This window comes from Myotis daubentonii, chromosome 18 (assembly GCF_963259705.1).
Source record: "Myotis daubentonii chromosome 18, mMyoDau2.1, whole genome shotgun sequence".
In the NCBI taxonomy this organism is placed as follows: Eukaryota; Metazoa; Chordata; class Mammalia; order Chiroptera; family Vespertilionidae; genus Myotis; species Myotis daubentonii.
The window spans coordinates 31,714,767-31,736,181 of NC_081857.1; the positions used below are offsets into that span (position 1 = coordinate 31,714,767).

Below are 21,415 nucleotides of genomic sequence, written 5' to 3' on the forward strand. Positions count from 1 at the left end.
CTACCTTTTGATTTAAAGAGACATGACTCTCCCTTTCATTTGAACACTTCAAGGCCATTGTAGGGTTATTAATTGGCATAATTTTGATATTGCTGTCTCATGGAATAGGGAGGCCTGAGGAGAGGGAGACAGATGGGGGAATGGCCAGTCAGTGGAGCAGTCAGAACACACATTTATTAGGTTCACCATGTTCTATAGCCAGAGTTCACAGCACCCTAAAGCAATTACAATAGTAACACAAAGATTGCTATAAAATATAACAAGGAAAATTTTGAAATGGTGTGGGAATTATCAAAATGTGACACAGAGCCCTGGCAAGTTTTGCTCAGTGGTTAGAGTGTCGGCCCTTGGAACAAAGGGTTGCGGGTGCAATCCCTGGCCCCAGTTGGGGCGTGTGCAGGAGGCAACGGATTGATGTGTCTCTTTCACAGCAATGTTTCTCTCTCTCTCTCTCCTCTCCTTCCTCCCCTCCATTCTCTCTAAAACAATCAATGGGAAAAAATATTCTCAGGTGAGGATTAAAAAAAAAAAAAGTGACACAGAGACTAATGCTGAGTAAATGCTGTTGGAAAAATGGTGCCTATGAGAATTGCTCGAGACAGGATTGTCATAAACCTTCAGTGAGTAAAAACGTATCTGTAAAGCGCAATAGCGTGAAACACCATAAAATGAGGCACGCTGTGTCTACAAGCCAAGGGAGGCCTGAGGCTACCAGCAGTTGGAAGAGAGGCTCAGAATAGCTCCTTCCCTGGTGCCTTCAGAGCATGGCCTCGATGACGCCTTGGTTTTGGACTTCTGGTCTCCACAATTGTGAGACCATGAGTTTCTGTTGTTTGAAGCATCCAGTTAGTGGTACTTTGTTATGGCAGCCCTAATGCTATGGTCTGAATGTTTGTGTTGCCCCCAAATTCTCATGTTGAAACCCTAATGTCCAATGTGATGGTGCTAATAGGTGGGGCCTTTGGGAGATTCTTAACTAATGAGGATGGAGCTTTCATGAATGGGATTAGTGCCCTTATAAAAGAGGATCCAGAGAGATCCCAGCCCCACCCCTTCCTCCATGTGAGGACACAGTGAGAAGGTGCCAGCTATGAACCTGGAAGCAAGCCCCCAACAGAAGGTGGCCATGCTGATGCGTTGATCTTGGACTTTCCAGCCTCCAGAACCATGAGCATTAAATTTCTGTTCTTTATAAGTTCCCCAGTCTGTGGTATTTTGTTATAGCAGCTGAACAGATTAAGACACACAGGAAACAAAACCAGGTCCCTTCCAGTGATGAGAAACTATGCTGTTGGAAAGACACAACTGCACTGCCTATGTTAAAGATGGCACAGTGGTGTTATCCCTAGAATCCAAGAGAACCGCACTGAGGAATCTATTCCTATAGGAGCTAGTTGTGTTTCCTACTATAGTAAAAAAAGATTTTATTTTTATTTTTTAAATATATTTTTATTGATTTCAGAGAGGAAGGGAGAGGGAAATAGAAACATCAATGATAAGAGAGAATCATTGATCGGCTGCCTCCTGAATGCCCCACACTGGGGATCAAACCTGCAACCCGGACATGTTCCCTGATTGGGATTCGAACTATGACTCCTGGTTCATAGGTTGACACTCAACCACGCCGGCCAGGCTCAAAAAGATTTTAGATACAACAAAATTAGCTTTGGAATTTACACATCATGAATGCACACATTAGACACACATGCAAATATGCATGCACATATTTGCTCCTTCATTTGGTTTTCTGGAATTTTCAAGTTTACAGATATCACCTTAAGGAGTCCGTTCAAATTGCAGGAAAGCCACTTATTCTAAGGACACAGCAATTCTAACATTGCTGATACTCTCATAGGAAGTGCTTCTGTGTTAGGAAATGTAGAAGGTGGAAACGGAGCTCCTGGAGTTGCACTCAGAAGACTGTTCATAAAGGCAGTGTCAGCAGGCTTCACCGTATATGGGCTCACAGTGGGCGAGCAGAGCAGGACTGGGGAACACAGCCTCTTGTGAAGGACAGAGAGCCTTAAGCAGGTGGAGCAGAATTCAACACAAGCTCTTTTATGTGAAACTCTTTTTCAGGATTCAGCTTTATAAATAAGCCTAAATGAACAAACAACAAAAAACCAGAAGATGATTATAAGTCAACTGACTTCAACCTCATGAGACTTCTCTAAGTAGAAATATGTATTCAAAGAAAGGCATTTAGATTCATATTTGTACCTTCAGTCTATCTCTCACTTTTCAGCAAAATTATGAATCAACTTTTGATGATATCAATACTGTATTATCTTCCCTAGGTAACCAGATCCTCTACCACTTGGTCATTTCATGGTTCATTACCACTTTCATTAGAGAGAGTCAGGGAAGTGAAAGGAAGTACTATTACAACCAGGCCATCTGGTACCTTTAGGATACTGAAAGATTTCATAAGATAGGAAGTATAAACCACAGCCTGGAATGGAGTTTTTAAATTGATTACGGATTCAAATTATTCATGGTCTTCCTCCTGCTTCTTTCATCCATCATTCCTGCAAATAGCTGATGCTTAGGGGGTAAATGAATTTCTTAAACAAGACACAAAAAGCATTAACCATCAAGGAAAAAAGTTAATAAATGTGACTATATTAACATGAAAAACTCTTGTTCAGAAGAAATACTCCTTAAAGAAAATAAGACAACTTACATACTAAAAGGAAATATATGCAGTTTATGTATTCAATAAAAAGATTAGTTTAGTATAACATAATAAACATAAACCAGAAAAAATGAGAAAAAAAAACCACAATAAAAGAGGCTGAACAAATAGGAATGCCACAGAATGGGAAACAAATATGGTGAACAAATATATGAAGAGATGCTCAACTCCGTATGTGATCAAAGAAATACAAATCAAAATCACACTAAGATACAATTTTATAACCATTTGATTGGCAAAAATCCAGAAGTCTGATTTTACCAACTGCTAGAGAAGATGGGGATCAACAGAATCTCATATATTGCTGGTGGGTGTGTAAACTGGCACCACTTTAGAAAACAATCTGACATTCCCCTGTAGAACTGAACACTCTCATACTCTACAACCCAGAAATACTACTCCTCAGTTCATGCCAAGAGCCGGCTCATGCACACCACCAGCAGACATGACCAAGAATGTTTGTAGCAGCCCCATTCATAATAGTCAGAGGCCCACCATCAGAAGAGGCAATAAATCCATTGTGACACAGTGGGGTACTGTACAGCAGTAAAAATGGGCAAACTACATAGCCAGCATCATGGGTGAACCTCAGGACCATGAAGCTGAGTGACAAAAAATTAAATCCCAAACAAGCACATGCAGCACAAAATTTTCCTACCAAGTTCAAAAGCAAACACTAAACAATATCTTCCTTAGGTACACCTATATTCTTGATTTTTAAAAAATAATAAGGTACAAAGGAATAAAACCCCCAAAATTCTAGACCAGAGTTACTTCTGGAGGAAATGCAGGAGAATGAGATGAGGAAAAGTAATTGGGTAGGGATAAACTATTAAGATTCTGGTTCTTGTTTGATGGTAGGTTCCAGGGTGTTTATTATTCAATTAAAAAACAGATACATTAGTGAATGAATAAATGAGATGATCATTCATGTACCAATGATGACTGTGTATCCTAAAGTAGAAATATGTATTTCCAAACCTCTGCATCTGGGATTCCTTACAAGAAAAAATATAAACAAATAAAAAGCATCGGATATCTAAATTAATTTGTCTAAATCTGAAGTGAGTAAAAGTGAGGCTTCAAGGGTCCCCCACCTGCAAAGGTGGGAGCGGGGAGTTGCGCTGTGCCCAGGATGCGGTTGGGGAGCATTTCTAACAGACTGCTATAGAGATCCCAGAAGGAAGAGACCTGCATCTCCAAGACACTAGTAATATGTTGCGATTTCTTTTCTCATGTAAAATAAGAAAACCTTCTGGTGCTTGGGAGGACACTCCATCCAACTGAGCCACCCAGCCAGGGCCCACAGTACCTTTTTATGGCACACACAATACAGTTTATGGATGACCTGTTATCTTTTTACTCAGTCCCTATCTATGGATATCTGTGTTTTGCCAAATCTTGTGCTATCCCAAATAACGCTGCATAAACCACACAATTACTGGAACCCCAGAGCAACCGCATACATTGTAATTTTGCACAAGTTAGTACACTTGTGGGATTAAGTCCTGGAAATGGGTCAAAGGGTATATATATATGATGCTGTAATTTTGATAAATGTTGGCAAATAGCTCCCTCCTCGCATGTGTATGGAATACCTTTAACTTATTCTTTGAATGATAGGAAATTAAAATTTTCTGGGCATGTATGGCTTATAAAACCAAAGCAAAAAAACAAAACAAAACCAACAATCAACAAAAAAACAAAAATAGACCCAGAAAAAAAACCCTCACTCAAACAAACCCCCCAAAGGAAAAGTACCCAAACCAAACCAAACTAAACCAAAAAAAGGGAGTGGCAGCTCCTTACTTGTTGCCTCTGTGTATAGGATCTTCTCATCAACGCTCTGAACATTACAGGACACAAGCAGTTTCCTTCCTTCAATTTTATCAAGTTGGCTATTTATCAAAACAATAGAACAAAGGGGGATAGGTCTGTAGAAAAAAGAAAAAAAGGGGAAAAAATCCGTTTTTATCAGATTTTTGTGACATTCAGAGATGATCAAGTGTATGACACCTGATGTCAGTGGTGTGACCATCCTAGATAAACATTCCTTAAAGAGGCTGGTCTTCTGACTTCCGCTATTGCTACCGATGAGCTTACTGCCAGTGCAATGGTGCCCTCTTGCTTCTAAGAAGCAAGACTGCTCTATTATGGATACCCGTGTATCTCTTATTTTTAAAGATTTCTTTGCCTTCATCTTCTTTAATTTCTCTGTAATATATCTAGATATGAATTTATTTTTATTCGTTTTGCTTGATACATGTTGTGCTTTCTGTGTCTGTGGGCTCATGATTTTCTTTAGTTTGAGACTATGTTCATCCATTCTCTCTCCAAATACTGGATCCCTTCCATTCTCTCCTCTCTTCTTCAAGGACTCTGAATAGATCACATTATACATTTTCATCTGTCCTCTATAGCTTAACCTCTATTTTATATTTTCCATCTCTTTTTTTTCTTTGTGCTGGATTCAGGGTAATTTCTTCAGTTCTATATTTCTGTTCACTTTCAGATGTGTTTAAATAGCCCTTTAACCTATCAACTGAGGGGGTGCTTGTTTTTAAACAATTACATTTTCATTTCTAAAAATTTTACTTTCTGTGGCAAATCTGCTTAATAATTTTATAATTTCTTGTTGCGTTCTCTTTTTGTGATTTCATCTTTCATTTCTTTAAATACCTCATACACAGTTCTGTTAGATTGTGTATCTGATTATCATACCTTAAGTCCCTGAGGATCTAAATATGTTACTCATTGTTTTGTGCTGATTCTCACTTATGGTGGTTTGTTTCCTTGTGAATTTGACACAGGATCTAATTGTTAGGAAAGGGAAATGTCCTTTGAAATTTCTTGTCTGCCATGTTGCATGAAAAAGCCTAATCCAGAGCTTCCCAACCAATATGCCATGGATGGGTTACAGAAATGCTGAGATATTGATCTTGCAGCTGCTAGCCACCACTAATCATTAGCTGCTTTGTCTATTTATCTTAATAAGTTTATCTTAATGTGCTAAGCATGAGGAATTAAATTAACATACTAAAGGCTATATATGAAAAGCCCACAGCTAACATCACCACACTCAATGGTGAAACACTGAATGCTTTTCCTCTAAGATGAGGAAAAAGATAAGTATGCCCACTTTTGCTATTTCTATTCAACATTGTACTGTAAGTCCCAGCCAGAGCACTTAGGCAAGGAAAAAAGGCATCCAAACTGAAAAGGAAGAAGTACATTATCTCAGTTCACAGATGACATGATCTAGTATGTAGAAAACCCCAAAGATTCCACAAAAAACTGTTAGAACTAATAAATGAATTCAGCACAATTGCAGGATATAAAATCAAAACAAAAAAATCAGCTGCATTTCTATACACTAACAATGAACAATCTGAAAAGGGAATTTAAAAAATCGATTTCATTTATAATAGCATCAAAACTAACATACTTAGGAATCAACTTAACCAAGGAGGCCAAAAACTTGTACACTGAAAATTGCAAAACAATGCTGAAAGAAATTAAAAATACAAATAAATGGAAAGATATCCCATGTTTATGGGTTGAAAGACTTCATAATTTGAAGAGGTCCACAGTACCCAAAGCGATCTATAGCAGTGAGGTCATCCCGCTCAACATGGCACAGGTGGAACAGTCTAATATTTTTCTGATCTTTAGCACTATTCTCCATGGATAGGAATCAGGGATCTTTGTAGCTATTCCTTGCCCTGGCACAGATGTGCCTTGTTGCTAGAAGTAAAAGTAATGATAACAGCAATGTTAATGATGATAATAATAATAATAATAATAATAATAATAGGCCGCTAACATTTACTGAGTACTTGTTATGTGGCCAGATACTCTCCTAGGAGTTTACATGGATTGATTAATTTACTGCTCACAATGAGACATGCCTGGGAATTTATGGTCCCGAGGGTAGGATTTCCCTATGACTTAGCCTGTGATTGATGTGTGAGATGTGAAGTCTCCAGTTCCCTTGCCTGAGGTAGGGCCAATTCTGAGGCACATGTTTCACTCCAAAGTTCCATGTGTGATCAGGCAGCTGCTCCCCTTTTTGGGACCGTGAGCTCAACCTCGGTTGGCTTCTTCCCCTTCCCTATCCTGCGTCTCCCACTGCCTTGCTAGCTTGCTTCTGGGAGCAACGCCTTCATAATTATTTGCACATACATCTTTATCTCAGGCTCTGTTGCTGGTAAACCTGACCTATGACACCTAAGTAGTAGAGAATACCCATGAATTTACCTTTTAAAATTGATGTTGAGATTGGCAGTCATGACAATTCCCCCAGATACAATCGCATTCATACCAACAGTAGCATCAATCATGGTTGCAATGGCACCTCCGTGAAAAAATCTAGTTATAATAAGAGGAAAAGAGAAGTGTTTCAAAAAAGTCTGAAAAGAGAGAGTCCCTTAGCCGGGGGGGTTGGAGGGGGGGAGATTATCCAAGCATCTCCACATAATTTGCTTAAGAAAGGTCCACTTTGTCCATGCTCAGTGTACTGAATGTCAAATATCCATGTCCCCAACTTTCCTGTGTTCATACCATAATGGTGTAGTACTTATAATACACCAGGTAATCAGATCACAAGCAAGCAAAACGTTAAAATATAATTTAGAAAATTGCTGTTTGCATTTAACTAACGCTACACATCATCGTGTAAAAATTTAGGAAATGTAGGTAAACAAAAGAAAATGAAAAATAAATAAAAAGTTATGAGGCCCTCTAGCGACAAAGCCACTGTTAACATGCCAATGATACTCTCTCAAATCATACTGTTGCCTTATGTCTCCTATGCTTTTGTGACTTATTACAAACATCTTTCCATGTCAACGAATGTCTCTACATCACTGTTTTAATGCCTTCAGTCTAGTCCCTGAACACACAGGGGCAATGTGTGTGAATCACACCCCTTTAGACCCCCGTTTCCAGGCCGGCACTCTTACCCAGGCATTCCCTGCAGGTGGGGGCCTCCTTGAAACACACAAACTATCCTTTTCTCAGCGTCATTATAGAACATCACATACTCAAAGCCCAGGCCGTCCTCAAAGCTTCTGGTGAAGAGCTGGCCCTGTGACAGCTTTTCTTTGTTTATCCGCTCGGAGGCTGTGGGGAAATAAGCTGGAAGGGCACATGAGAAACACGTATGAGAAAGATGCCATCCCAGAGAAGTGCTGGGGCTGTGGGGGGGTGGAGGCTCTCTGGGGTCTTTTGTTCACTCCTGCTAATGGTGAGGAGGATGCCAGTGGGAGGCAGTCTTATTCTTGGCAAAAGGCTTTATGCCTCCCCACAAACGGCAAAATTCATTGAGGTTTCTGGTCTATAAAACTGGAGACTATAGAAACCCCTGCATTACACTCCTCCCCTTTTCAAGTGGTAACTCGTGCTTCAATCTCTTCTTAGTTTTATATTTGATATTTAAATATTCTTTTTGAAAATACGTTTTTATTGATTTTAGAGAGGGAGGAAAAGAGAGGCGGGGCGGGGGGGGGAGATATATATTGAGAAATATTTATGTGAGAGAAAAACGTTCATCAGCTGCCTCCTGCACAGCCCAGGAATCAAACCGATGACCTTTTGGTGCATGGGAGGATGCTTAAGCAACGGAGCAACACCAGCCAGGACAATATTTAAATATTCTTTATGGGTGAATTGCTGTTCCTACCCTGAATAAAGGTTGAGAAGTCTTGACTCCGTTGAGTTGCTATATCCTCATATGAAGGCAAGTGTAGCCAGGAGCCATCTTCACATTTCTTCATGAACTGGTCAAAGAGGAGCCGCATGTCCTTGCTCCAGCAGGGTTTGGGGAGAGAATGGTCCTTCTCAGAGACCTTCTCAGAAGAAAGCAACCTCTGAAGAGAAGAGAAGGAAGAGTAATGGGAGGTGCATTCTATGTCATAACACATTTGCCTATTTTTAAGACTATTTTGCTGCTTTTCCTCTTCACAGAAGCATTCATTTCAGAATGGAAGCAAATTTCAAGGATAATCTGATCCAACCTCCCTGGGAAAAATGGGGATTGTGATAAAGTAAATGATTTGCTCAATGTCACCCAACTAGCTACTGGAAGAGGCAGCATCAAGCCCAGGTCTGTGGGTCCCCCCCCCCTGCCCCGCCCCCTTTTTTTCAAACTTTAATCAAGCACAGGTGAGCCAGGTACTGGAAATAAAAATAAATGAAAGATAGACAGTTTTTTTCCATCTAAGAAGTGCTACCAGTGGGGTATGCACAGGAAGCCAGAGCACAGGGAAGAGGTATTCATCTCAGATTGGGGGTTCTATTTGGTATCTTAAAATATTATGTTACAGAGAAGAGCAAATTTCTTTATCAATTGCATATAATCAGATCTATAACCATGCCTTTTGCAGTTCTTTTTGTCACTTACAGTCATTACTGATACTTTTGCAAATATATTTTTATTGATTTCAGAGAAGGGAGAGGGAGATAGAAACATCAATGATGAGAGAGAATCATCGATCAGCTGCCTGCTGCACGCCCCTACTGGGGATCAAGCCCTAAGAAACCCAGTCAGGAGACCAGGAATTGAACCATGACCTCCTGGTTCACAGGTCGACACGCAACCACTGAGCCATACCAGCCAGACCAGATGGGACTCTCTTAAAAGAACTCCCTCTTGGCCTGGTATAGACACTGGTGAAGCAGTTGGCAGTGGCAGCTTGTCTAAGGTTTATTCACCTGCGTCTCAACTGGATGGAGGATCTATTTTATAGGTACTCCAACTGGGTGCTGACCACTGGAATGGCTGCCTGGCCTGCCTTGACAGTGAAGTGAAATGGCCTACTGAACTTGTTTCATTCAGTGCTTCCACAGGGAGGTGGGTAGGTCAGCCCCTGTGGTTGCTTTAATTAGTATTTCTATTTGGGGCATAGGGTTGTAGGAAAGGTCATTTCAGTCCTGGTGTGCACTGAGCTTGTGGTTGGTTAAGCAGGAACAGCCTCCAGGACGTTAGATTCAGGGCACAGCGTATGTTTAATTCTCGAAGGTTGAGAAACACCCGTGGGACAATCTAAACCATCCTCAGGTGATGATCCCTGGTCTGGCTGTTTACCTCTAGAGCAGCCGTGGGCAAACTACGGCCCACGGGCCGGATCCGGCCCGTTTGAAATGAATAAAACTAAAAAAAAAAAGACCGTACCCTTTTATGTAATGATGTTTACTTTGAATTTATATTAGTTCACACAAACGCTCCATCCATGCTTTTGTTCCGGCCCTCCGGTCCAGTTTAAGAACCCATTGTGGCCCTTGAGTCAAAAAGTTTGCCCACCCCTGCTCTAGAGTCTAGAGCAGCGGTCACCAACCTCATGGACCACCAGTGGTCCACTGGTTGGCGGGTTGAGAAACGCCTGCTAGCAATCCAAGACACCTTTAGGTGACAGTCTCTGGTTGGGTTGTCTAACTCTGGGATTGAGGAATGTCTGCTGGGCAATCAGACGCATCCTCTGGTGAGACTCTCTGGTCTGGCTGTCCTGCAGGAGCTGAATTTTCTTCTTTGTGGGTATATTTTCATTTGCCTTTTGTCTTATATGTAAATGTGTGTGTCGGCTATGGGAAAAACTCAAACTCGATACCCAAATGCAGCCCCCTGGAATGCATTCTTCAGAACTGGATAAAAAGAGCTCTGCTTATTTGACTTAAAGAAATGAAGGGCTTATATAAATTAAGAAATATAACAAATGGGTTAATGGTAGAAAATTGCCTGTCCTGTCCAAGTAGCCTTGCTCTAGGCTGGGAGTCCACCGTGGACTTGGGTGGCACAGTTTTCTAAGTACAGCTTCTTTGCTCCCTTGGGTTTCAACATCTAGTAACCACATATAAGCTTCTCCCCAGCAACTTCTGCCCGGTTTCCACCCAATGAATACACCTCTGAAGCACTCCCAGCCAGAGGGGAACTCATGATCGGAAATGGGAATGGGCACCCCAGCAGTTCCCTGAACAGCAAGATTCCCATCAGATAGGTGGTACCACACTCACTAAGGAAGACAAGCACGTAAGCTCATGGTTTCCAGTGGAGGTGATTTGGGACAGAAGAGAGGGATCTCTTTTCTAGAAGACAAGCAAGACTGAGAGGCAAAGGCTTGGCTATGGGACTTGGGGCCAGTCTATGGCCAATGGTGTAAAGATGTATGCTTGAGGTTATATGGAAAGAATTACTTGTTTTACCTATAAGCAGTTTGAATAAGACTCCCACTGCTTTCCTTCTCTGAAGGCTAAGAAAAAAAATTATATGACACATCTCTTCAAAGAGTCTCATTGATATAAAGAAATATTCTATTAGCAGCTTTGATTTTAGAAATTTTACCAAAGGTGTGGTAACACAGGCCAAGTATCCTAGGAGTATTGGGGGGGGGGGGGGAGGGGAGAATAGATTACCTGATTGGATTGGTGCCAGAAAAAGAGAAAAAAGTCTGCTATGATTTAAAAACGTCGTTTGAGTCAGCTTTATTGGACTTGCAAAAATGAAGCAGGTAGAATCAATCACATGTATGTATTTTGAATAACAGAGGTCAAAGGTTGGGCTTCCTAGCTACATAGTATGGGAGAGGAAGGTAGAAATGACACAGGAAAATGAACTGCTTTTAGTAAGATTTCAAAGTGGTCTTAAGAAGTAATTGATTGGTTCTTGTTCATTCATATGCAAGATGGTCTTGAGATCACTGATTCTATCTAGACAGGTGCACAGTCATGCATTCCCTTATGTCAGAGCCCAGTCAAGTCCAGAAGACTTCTGAGTCCTTGGCTTTTCTGAGTAGCAGGCCATTAGCTTCCCCTCTTTCCTCCTAAAGTGTGGGGTGGTGCAGGTGGAGGTGAGAGCGTGCTTGCACTGAACTGCCTGCACTGTCTTCTGCCATCTGAACCAGCCCTTATAAAGGAGTTCCTGGAATCCTATTTCAACCCATAGGACTGAGGCTTTCCCCATCCAGTAGGAGCCATATAGCTATATTCCCATCAACATCTTCACTGACCCATCAAAGTGGCTCCATTCTGACCAGTCAGGACAGTGCCTTTTGGATCAATCAAACTTCAAGGATTTGGAGTCCTCATTTGTACGAGAACCATCCTGCAGGGATTTCTGTCTATACATGTTAGATCCCCTCTGGCTCTGGGAGCCCACTTTCCCTTTCCACCCAAGACTGCTGTTCCTGGTTGAGCTGAAACAGCAAAGATGTGTCCCTGGAACAGAGTGGAGCAGACCAGACAGGAGCAGAGTAGAGCTATCCAGCCAGAGGGGGGCCTGGCCCCAGGGCTGCCTCACAGCTGTGCTCTATCACAATTGAGCTGTTTCACACAATCGTTTCCCAGCTCAGGAATTCCTGTTGGCTTTGAATTGGTGCCATGCCAACCATTGGTTGACAAAACCCTTAAGCTAATTCAATGAGCAAGATGGATGTGAGGCACCATTAAGTCTCTTATCTTCTCAGTTGGTGCTTTCTTGATCAATAAACCTTTCCTTACTCCAAACTCCGACATTTTTAGTTTTGGCTTTTTGAAACAGGCACATGAACTTGGGTTCTGTAACAAATTTAGGTTTTAGAAAACTCCCTCTGGTGTAACAGATGAATTGCAAGGTGAGAAGTAATGGTAGGGGGACTAGTTAAGACTGTTGAAAAGGTCCAGGTAAGATAATGGTTAGAAGCTAAACTAGGTAGAGAGGAATGAAAAAAGGTTTAAGAGATATTTAGGATACTGGGACCAAGGGAGAGAGGGGTTGGAGAAAGTAAAGAGTCTTGGATGATTCCAGAGTTGTGACTTTGAAGATTGCAGTAGGTAGAGAGAAAAGAAAGAGGAGGTTTTGTTGGTGTTCCTGTGTGTGTCAGGAGGCAAAGAGTGGGAATGAAACTATTAATTTTAGTTTGGGGCATGCTGAGTTTAGGATCCCAGATGTTGTGAGAAGTAAAAATAATAAAAGTTTCAGTTCAAAGAAGAGAGAACTAAGACATACAGTACTTGAAGTAAAGGCACTTGTAAATTCAGAGCACAGACTACATATGAGGGATGAATGTTAGGGATCATCATTAACTTTTGTTGCCTGGAATAGAGGAAAAGTTTCGTTTGACCTTTGGTTATATATTTTCAAGTGCGACTTGCTGAGTAAAATTATTACTTTAAAAAATGTGTCTTCTTTTAAGATTAAGTTACTGGCCAGAAAGAAGCATGACTTATAAAGCCTGTAGCCCTAGCCGGTTTGGCTCAGTGGATAGAGCATCGGCTTGCAGACCCGAAGGGTCCCAGGTTCGATTCAGGCCAAGGGCATGTATCTTGGTTGCAGGCTTCTCTCCGGCCCGGGCCCTGGTCAGGGCGAGTGCAGGAGGCAACCGATCGATGTGTTTCTCTCACACTGATATTTTTCTCTGTCTTTCCCTTTCTCTGCCATTCTGAAAAGCAATGGAAAAATATCCTCAGGTGAGGATTAAAAAAAAAAAAAAAAAGCCTGTAAATACTGTTTAATATTTTCAACACAGATTACAAGGCACCAATATATAATTAAGGCGGCGGTTCTCAACCTGTGGGTCACGACCCTTTCACAGGGGTCGCCTAAGACCATCGGAAAACACATATACAATTACATATTGTTTTTGTGATTAATCACTATGCTTTAATTATGTTCAATTTGTAACAATGAAATTGGGGGCCACCACAACATGAGGAACTGTATTAAAGGGTCGTGGCATTAGGAAGGTTGAGAACCACTAAATTAAGGAAAAGGATTTATCTTTGTTGTGAAATCAGCCCAGGACATTTTCTTTTCTAAAGTGTAAGATGGTACAGGATTAACAATCTGCACTTTATCATTCTTTAAAAGAAAGCTACAGTAGCTTCCAGTTCTTGCTCAATACAGAGCTGTTCCCTCCTCGATATAGTACTTCATTATAGCACATAGTACATTTTAGGCAATATATATATATATATATATATATATATATATATATATATATATATATACTTTTTATTGATTTCAGAGAGGAAGGAAGGAGATAGAAACATCAATGAGAGAAAATCATTGATCGGCTGCTTCCTGCATGCCCCACACTGGGGATGGGGCCAGCAACCCAGGCATGTGCTCTGACCAGGAATTGAACTGTGACCTCCTGGTTCATAGGTCAACATTCAACCATTGAGCCACACAGGCCGGGCAGTACATGTATTTTTTTAATTTTGAAATTTGACATTTCTTCCAAATTAAGCGAATATTGACTACACCAATGAAATAAAACTTGGTGGTATAAGAACAGTGATAGAAGGCAATAATCTATTTATTATTAACGCCAGGCCCCGTGTGAAACACTTTGCTTGCATTATCTCCTTTAACTCCTATGAGGAAACTGGCTTAGAGAGGGTCTGGTTATCTGCCAAGCAGAGGAAATTAGGGTTAAACCCGGGGGAGAGAGCGCAGCAGGGTGTAACGGTAAGAGCCAGCCTCCGATGCAACCCTGCCACGTGTTTGCGCTGTGACCTTGTTTGAATAACGTAACCTTCCCTTATTAACATTAGTGGCAGGGGAAGTCCTTCACTTACACACCAGAGTCAAATGTCCTGCACGCTTTCAAAACGGCGTCACCTTCCTACGCGGTCTCTCCTGGTTTCAACCTCGGGGCTGAAAGGTCCTGCGGCCGCGAACGCGGATGCCTCTGGGCTTGGATTCTGCCATCAGTTGGCTGAGATAACACATGCACCGCTCAAGGCGCCTTCTTGACGGACCATCTCGCCACAGCGCCCACTTCTCCGCCCCGGGAACTCACCCGCGAGGGTCCTGGGCTCCTCGCCCGCAGCGCGCCTTCCCGCAGGCCACGCAGGGTCCCGAGCGCGCGCGCGGCGCAGCGCCCCAGCATGGCTCCGAGGGCGCGCGGGGACTCAGCCTGGCCCGCGGCGACCGCCGACTCTCCCGGCGGCACGTCCGCTGCTCCCCTTAATGCCGTGACAGGGGGGCGGAGCCTGGCGCCAAGACCACGTGCTCGCGAGGGGCGCTGGGGCGGGAGCGGAGGGAGGGGCGGGATTGGCCCGCCCCCCGGCTGCGGCACAGCGACCCCTGGCGCCTGCGCGCTGCGAGTGCAGGAGTCGCCGTCTTTCCTCCGGCTCCCGCGCCGCCCAGCTCAGCGCGGTTTTGTTCCCCAGCGAGGGGCCCTCCGGCAGAAGACTGAAGGCCCTGGGACGGGTAGGAGCACACACAGTGCATTGCAGGAATCAAGTGTTTCCTCGCAGGCGGCCATGGGCAAGACCCTGGTATTGGCTTCCCGAGAGCTTTCTGGGTGCAGAGTATATGCTTAAAATGCCCTTGTCCACCTCTCCACGCCCCAGCCCTCCCACACACACCCCCTTACACCTTTCCGCGGAGCTAAAAGTCCTGAAGTCAGGCTTCTCCAAATAGAACTCGAAATCGTAGGAACATCTGAAGGATGTGTTATCTCTGGCTTTGGAGACAAACCTGAGTTCAAACTTCCCCTCCACCCCTTAACACCTTGTACAGATTCTTGACCTGCACCTGGCCTCTGCTTCCTCTTTTGCTTATTGTGAGAAAAAGAGTGTATATCCGCTTTTACTATTGCCAGGGCCTTCTCTTTCCGTAGGAATCACGAAGTTAGAAGTTACCTGGCCTTCTATGTCCTTTACAAAGAAGGTCTCCCCAGAAGCTGGCTTGTGCCTTGACTCAGAACTGAACTTAAACCTTAAGATGTATGGGATGACGCTCCAACCAGCTGAACCACCCAGCCAGGGTTCATCTGGGCTCATTTTTTTTCTGCCTGAGCCTTCTTACAGTGTAGTTTTCTGTGGCTTCTTGTAGTCTGTAGTGTGGTAATGTATTCTTTTCAGCTTTCATGTGTTTGAATATGTCATTACTTTTTTGCTGTCACTTTTGAAAGATTATTGCCAAGTATAGGATTCTGTGTTGACAGTATTTCTTTCAGTATTTTAAAGATATTCCTCTACTATATTATCACTTGCATTATTTTTGGTAATAAATCTGATGCCACTCTTATCTTTATACATGATCTGCCTTCTTCCTCTGGATGCTTTTACAATTTTATTTTTATCATTTTTTTCCCCATTTGGTTTTGATGTGCCTTAATGAACCATGAACATATAAGAATTTTGAGTGGCGTTCAAACTTAAATTTCCTGGTTATAAATCTAGGGATTCCTCTTGATGTCTCCTTGTTCCACACCCCACCCACCCCATCTAGGTAGCAGATACTCTTAAGTTTTTCATGTAAGCTAGTGGTCTCCACATTTTGTTTTTTGCTAGCATAACCTTAAAATAATTTTGAAAAATTTTATATTCCTATACTTATTAAAGTTGATATCTAAGATTTTCCTCATAAACTTAAGTAGTTATAAGGTTCATAATCTTTTGTGACTTGTATAATGAATATGCACTTTCAATTTATTTTCATCAAAATGTTGGGGCTGCAGATTTAGCTCATTCAAGTTTTGGAAAATGCTCACCATATGAATTAATTGTCGAAATTAATCCTCACTGGAAAAACAGTCAGCCAAATTGGAGCTTCTATTAGAAAAAGTCTGTCTTTTTAAAACTCAAATAATGATGTTAACAGGTATCTCTCTGATAACCACTTTACTTCTGAATTTTAAGTTAAATTTATACATTTTAAGTTGCATTTATACATAACCTGGATGATGATAAGTTGCTGCCCCATTTAATATTTCTTGGTGAATATTAAGAGATTGGTGAATCTCTCTCAGGTTTGTTGTCATTGGACTTTTCCTCAGGAAGAATGTATTGGCAACCTGAAGTGAGATTCTGGATGAAGAATTTGCCTTTCCTTTGTGTAGTAGGAGAAGGATGATTGAAAACGGAGGTTGGGAAGAGAACCCGTAGACTTCAGTCTCATTTTCAGGCAGGTACAATTCATTTGTATCATTACCATCTTGATTTAGTATCTAGTGTTGTGTGTGGGTCTTCAGGTCATTTTAATCACATATGGTAAGGAGATTTCTATCTTGGGGAGCCAGGCAGAGGCTGTTGTAATTTCTTAACTGTCGTGCTCTCTAGCCACACAGGTCCCTTTTCAGGTCCTGGAATACCCTAGGCTCTTAGCAGCCCCAGGGCCTTCTTGTGTGTTGTTCCTCAGCTGGCAAATGCCCTTCCCATCTCCCCCTGACTCCCAACCTGACTAACTCCTACTAATCCTTTGGTCTCAGCAGAATTGTCACTTTCATAGTGGGACTGTCCTTGACCAAAGTGTTTACTATGTGTCTGCTTCTGTGCTAAATTGCTTTACATACAATATTTTATTTCATCTGAATTTGGTCCTCAGTCCCATTTTCTTTCATGGTAGTTGGAATTTTTCCTTTAAAGCACTTATCATCATTTGTAATTAAGCACATATTTTTGTGCTGAATCCCTTAGGAGACGATAAGCTTTCTCCATGTCTCTGCATCCCTGGTGTCTAGCATGGTAACTGGTACACCATAGACACTCAGAAAATGCTTCGTGAATGAACAAATGAATGGGAAACATTTAGAAGGAGGTTGGGCCCTTCCCCCCCTCCCCCCTCAACTTTTTCTCTCTAGGTTATTTCATCAATTCCATTGGATTCAAACACCATCTAGATGCTGGTAAGTCCCGACTTTTTATCTGCACTTAATCACTAGGATAATCGTGTGAAATAGCCATTATCATTTCTATTTATAGATGGAATGCATAGAGAAAGTGATATGTTGTGGTGCCTATACCATCAAATGTAGAGTTTTATGGATGTTATGATGCATTCCTGAGAAAATTCTGTTTTATTGGTTTTATTACAGAATGATGGGTTGTTCGTTTTCAATATTGCTTTTGTTGAACTCAGAGTTAAGGATCCCCATATTTGTAATGCAAAGGCAGCTGGATTGATGGACCTGACCAAGCTGTTAGATGAAAATTCTGGTAATGAGTGGGATCAGCTGAACCGGATAAGCAGCATTCTTTACAGGATTCTAATTAAAAAAGCTTATTTTTGCTTTGGTATGCCATGAGTAATAACAGCACCATTTATAAATACTTATAAATGTTCAATACAGATTTTAAGGCACCAACATGTGACTCAAGAAACAAATCCACTTCTGTAGTTGTGGCATTACTGTCGGTCATACTGCCTTTACTATTGTAGAAAACCATTTAGGATTAGACACTAATCCAAATGACTTGAAAAAGAAAGCTACAGTCGATTCCTAGTGAAATTGTTCTCGTATGAGTTGCTAAATCCCTGAGCAAGTGAAGTTTGAGTTAAGCCTTGAGGGCGAGCAGGAGCAAATGAGGCGGAAGTGAACATGCAGGGGCAGGGCATCCAAGAGTGATTTTCATGCCAAAGGAAAGTGTGGAATCATTTGGCAAGTTCATGGAATTACCAGTAGTTTCTGTGGGGTTTGGGCATTTGTTAGGAGGGAGTGTAGGGAGAAATGAGGCTGGGGAAACAGGCAGGGCCTTCAGTATCCTGAAAGACTATGACCATCCATACCAATGAGCTTAGGGTTTAAGAGAGGAAGCACTGAAGGACTGTTAGCAGCGGAGTAACACCTAATTATTATTATGAGTTGGCTTCTGGTATCACAAGGGACATAGAGCTCTTAACAGTATACTTTTCTCTTTGGACTAAAGCTGCGGTTCTCAACCTGTGGGTCAAGCCCACTTTGGCGATTGAATGACCCTTTCACAGAGGTCGCCTAAGACCATCTTGCATATCAGATATTTACACTATGATTCATAACAGTAGCAACATTACAGTTAAGAAGTAGCAACGAAAATAATTTTATGGTTGGGTCACAACATGAGGAACTGTATTTAAAGGGCCAGAAGGTTGAGAACCACTGCACTAAAGCAATAAAAGCTACTACTTACTGAGGGGCTACAAGGTACTAGATGCCGAATGAAGCACTTTATATACCCATAACATCTCATTTAACTCTCATAGCAGCCCTATAAGATCTATCTTGATAGCTCCCCTTTTTATTTTTTATTTTATTGGTTTTTTACAGAGAGGGAGAGGGATAGAGAGCAAGAAACATTGATGAGAGAGAAACATCAATCAGCTGCCTCCTGCACACCTCCTACTGGGGATGTGCCCGCAACCAAGGTACATGCCCTTGACCAGAATCGAACCTGGGACATTTCAGTCCGCAGGCCGAAGCTCTATCCACTGAGCCAAACCGGTTAGGGCAATAGCTCCCTTTTAAATGCAAGGAAACATCCCTAGTCGTTTTGGCTCAGTGGATAGAACGTTGACCCACAGACTGAAGGGTCCTGGGTTTGAACCCAGTCAAGGGCACATATCTCCAGGGTGATGTGCACGAGGCAGCCAATCCATGTGTCTCTCTCACTTTGATGTTTCTCTGTCTCTTCCTATCCCTTCCACTCTCTCTAAAAATCAATGGCACCCTCACCAGTTTGGCTCAGTGGATAGAGCATCAGCCTGCGGACTCAAGGGTCCCAGGTTCGATTCCGGTCAAGGGCATGTACCTTGGTTGCGGGCATATTCCCAGTGGGGAGTGTGCAGGAGGCAGCTGATCGATGTTTCTCTCTCATCGATGTTTCTAACTCTCTATCCCTCTCCCTTCCTCTCTGTAAAAAATCAATAAAATATATTTTTAAAAAAATAAATAAATAAAATAAAAATCAATGGCAAGATATCCTCAGGCAAGGATTAACAAGAGATTAATGAATTCACAGGGGTTGCCTAAGACCATCTTGCATATCAGATATTTACATGACGATTCATAACAGTAGCAACATTACAGTTATGAAGTAGCAACGAAAATAATTTTATGGTTGGGTCACAACATGAGGAACTGTATTTAAAGGGCCAGAAGGTTGAGAACCACTGGACTAAAGTAATAAAAGCTACTACTTACTGAGGAGCTACCAGGTACTAGATGCCGAATGAAGCACTTTATATACCCTGGACCACACAGCTAGTAAGTGATGGGGAAGGAATTCAAAGCCAGGTCTTCTTAACAAGGTCCATGCATTTTGACTAAATCACAGCAAACTACACAGCCAGTCTTTTATAAATCATGATGAAATCTCTCATTTCATTAATATGGGGAATGCCAAAGCCTGATATGAAAGTAATTCCCAGAACCATACTTGTTGAAATCTGTCGTTGCTCTAAGTCAGTGATGGCGAACCTATGACACGGGTGTCAGAGGTGACATGCGAACTCATTTTTTTGGTTGATTTTTCTTTGTCAAATGGCATTTAAATGTATAAAATAAATATCAAAAATAGAAGTCTTTGTTTTACTATGGTTGCAAATATTAAAAAAATTCTATATGTGACACGGCACCAGAGTTAAGTTAGGGTTTTTCAAAATGCTGACACGCCGAGCTCAAAAGGTTCGCCATCACTGCTCTAAGTCATTATTGGGCCCTGGTTTCTATGCAAAGGTTAAGTATGGTCTGGCAAATCAAATTTAAAAAAAAAGAAAGAAAGGAAAGGGAAAAAAAAAAAGCAAATTGCCTTGAGAACCCTGCAGGGGGCATCAGAGGACCATTGAACCTGGTTCTCATGGGCCTTTAGCACAATTCAGAAAGAAGCCGAAGGGCACTGGGACAGGGTGTCTCTGTATGGGGGATGTGGGACAGGAATAAAACAGAGTGAGGCTTACAGAGGCAAAGAGCCACCTCACTTTCCTCCTGGCTGTTTCCTACCATGTTTCTCTTTCTTTAAAAAAATGTTTTGTTTTAGTGTTGTCTTTAAACTTTCTTCCTAATCCTGTCCACCACAATTACATTTTGCTTCCTACATTAACTTAGCTTCTTTGTTCCTTCCTACTCTCCTTCCTACTCTTTCTCTCTCTCCCTTTAGATTATTTCTCTTATTTTTAAGAACTTCAAATTTGTCTTAAAATGTACTCATTTAAAATTGCCTCTATACATGTAAATGAAAGCTAACATAGCAGCACTGATATAAACTAACTAGAGGCCTGGAGCACGACATTCGTGCACAGGGCTGGGGGGTGGGCGGGTGGGGGTAGGATGTGTCCCTCAGCCCGGCCTGCACCCTCTGGCAGCCTGGGACCCCTCAGGGATGTCCGTCTGCTGGCTTAGGCCTGCTCCCCGCCATGACCGCTGTGCTTGCCAGCCTGAGCCTGGCTGAGCAGAGCTCCCCCTGTGGGAGGGCACTGACTACCAGGGGGCAGCAACTATGTTGAGCGTCCGCCCCCTGGTGGTCAGTGTGCATTATAGCAACCAGTCATTCCACTGTTCGTTCGATTTGCATATTAGGGTTTTATTATATAGGATAATTACTATCAAGAGAAGAGAGTAATAGTAAGTACTCACTGGTTTTTTGGAGGGGGGTGGGGTTAGGGTTGGGGGAGACACTGAATTAAATGTAATTGAACATAATAGCAATACTTACACTTTAGTCTGGAAATAAAGGAATGTTTAACTGATGTTTTTAATTGAGAAAAACAGAGATTGTGATTTCCTTTGCTGTTTTAGAGAAATATTTTCAGTGCTCCAATTTCACATGACTGTTTCCTGCAACCTAAAATATTTGTGAACTCAGGCAACCTCACACACATTCATAAAAGGTAGTAAGCATGAAATTATCTTTCAACTAGTGGATTCATAGACTGTTAAAGCAGGAGGAGGCCTCAGACAGCCTCTGGTCACTGCCTTTCTCTTCCAGAGTGACCAAGAATCTCCTTGAGGCCAAGAACAATGACTCATTTTTTGACTCCATTAA

General features: G+C 42.0%; 1 protein-coding gene across 4 annotated transcripts; it reads right to left on the reverse strand.

The window, feature by feature from the left end:
* Positions 1–152: 152 nt before the first annotated feature.
* Positions 153–14,652, reverse strand: THEM4 (thioesterase superfamily member 4). Of its 4 annotated transcripts, none has more exons than XR_009449932.1 (7): positions 14,470–14,652; positions 8,376–8,562; positions 7,657–7,831; positions 6,953–7,063; positions 4,505–4,629; positions 2,221–2,564; positions 153–2,100 (listed from the first exon to the last, which is right to left on the reverse strand). XR_009449932.1 is itself a non-coding variant. In XM_059675435.1 (6 exons), the coding sequence occupies exons 1-6, from the start codon at positions 14,557–14,559 to the stop codon at positions 2,024–2,026; spliced, it is 765 nt and encodes a 254-aa protein (XP_059531418.1). In that variant the 5' UTR covers positions 14,560–14,647; the 3' UTR covers positions 153–2,023. The 4 variants fall into 4 exon arrangements, 1 of the variants encoding a protein (XP_059531418.1); XR_009449934.1 differs by having other exon boundaries at positions 14,250–14,625; XR_009449933.1 differs by having other exon boundaries at positions 14,246–14,625.
* Positions 14,653–21,415: the final 6,763 nt, after the last annotated feature.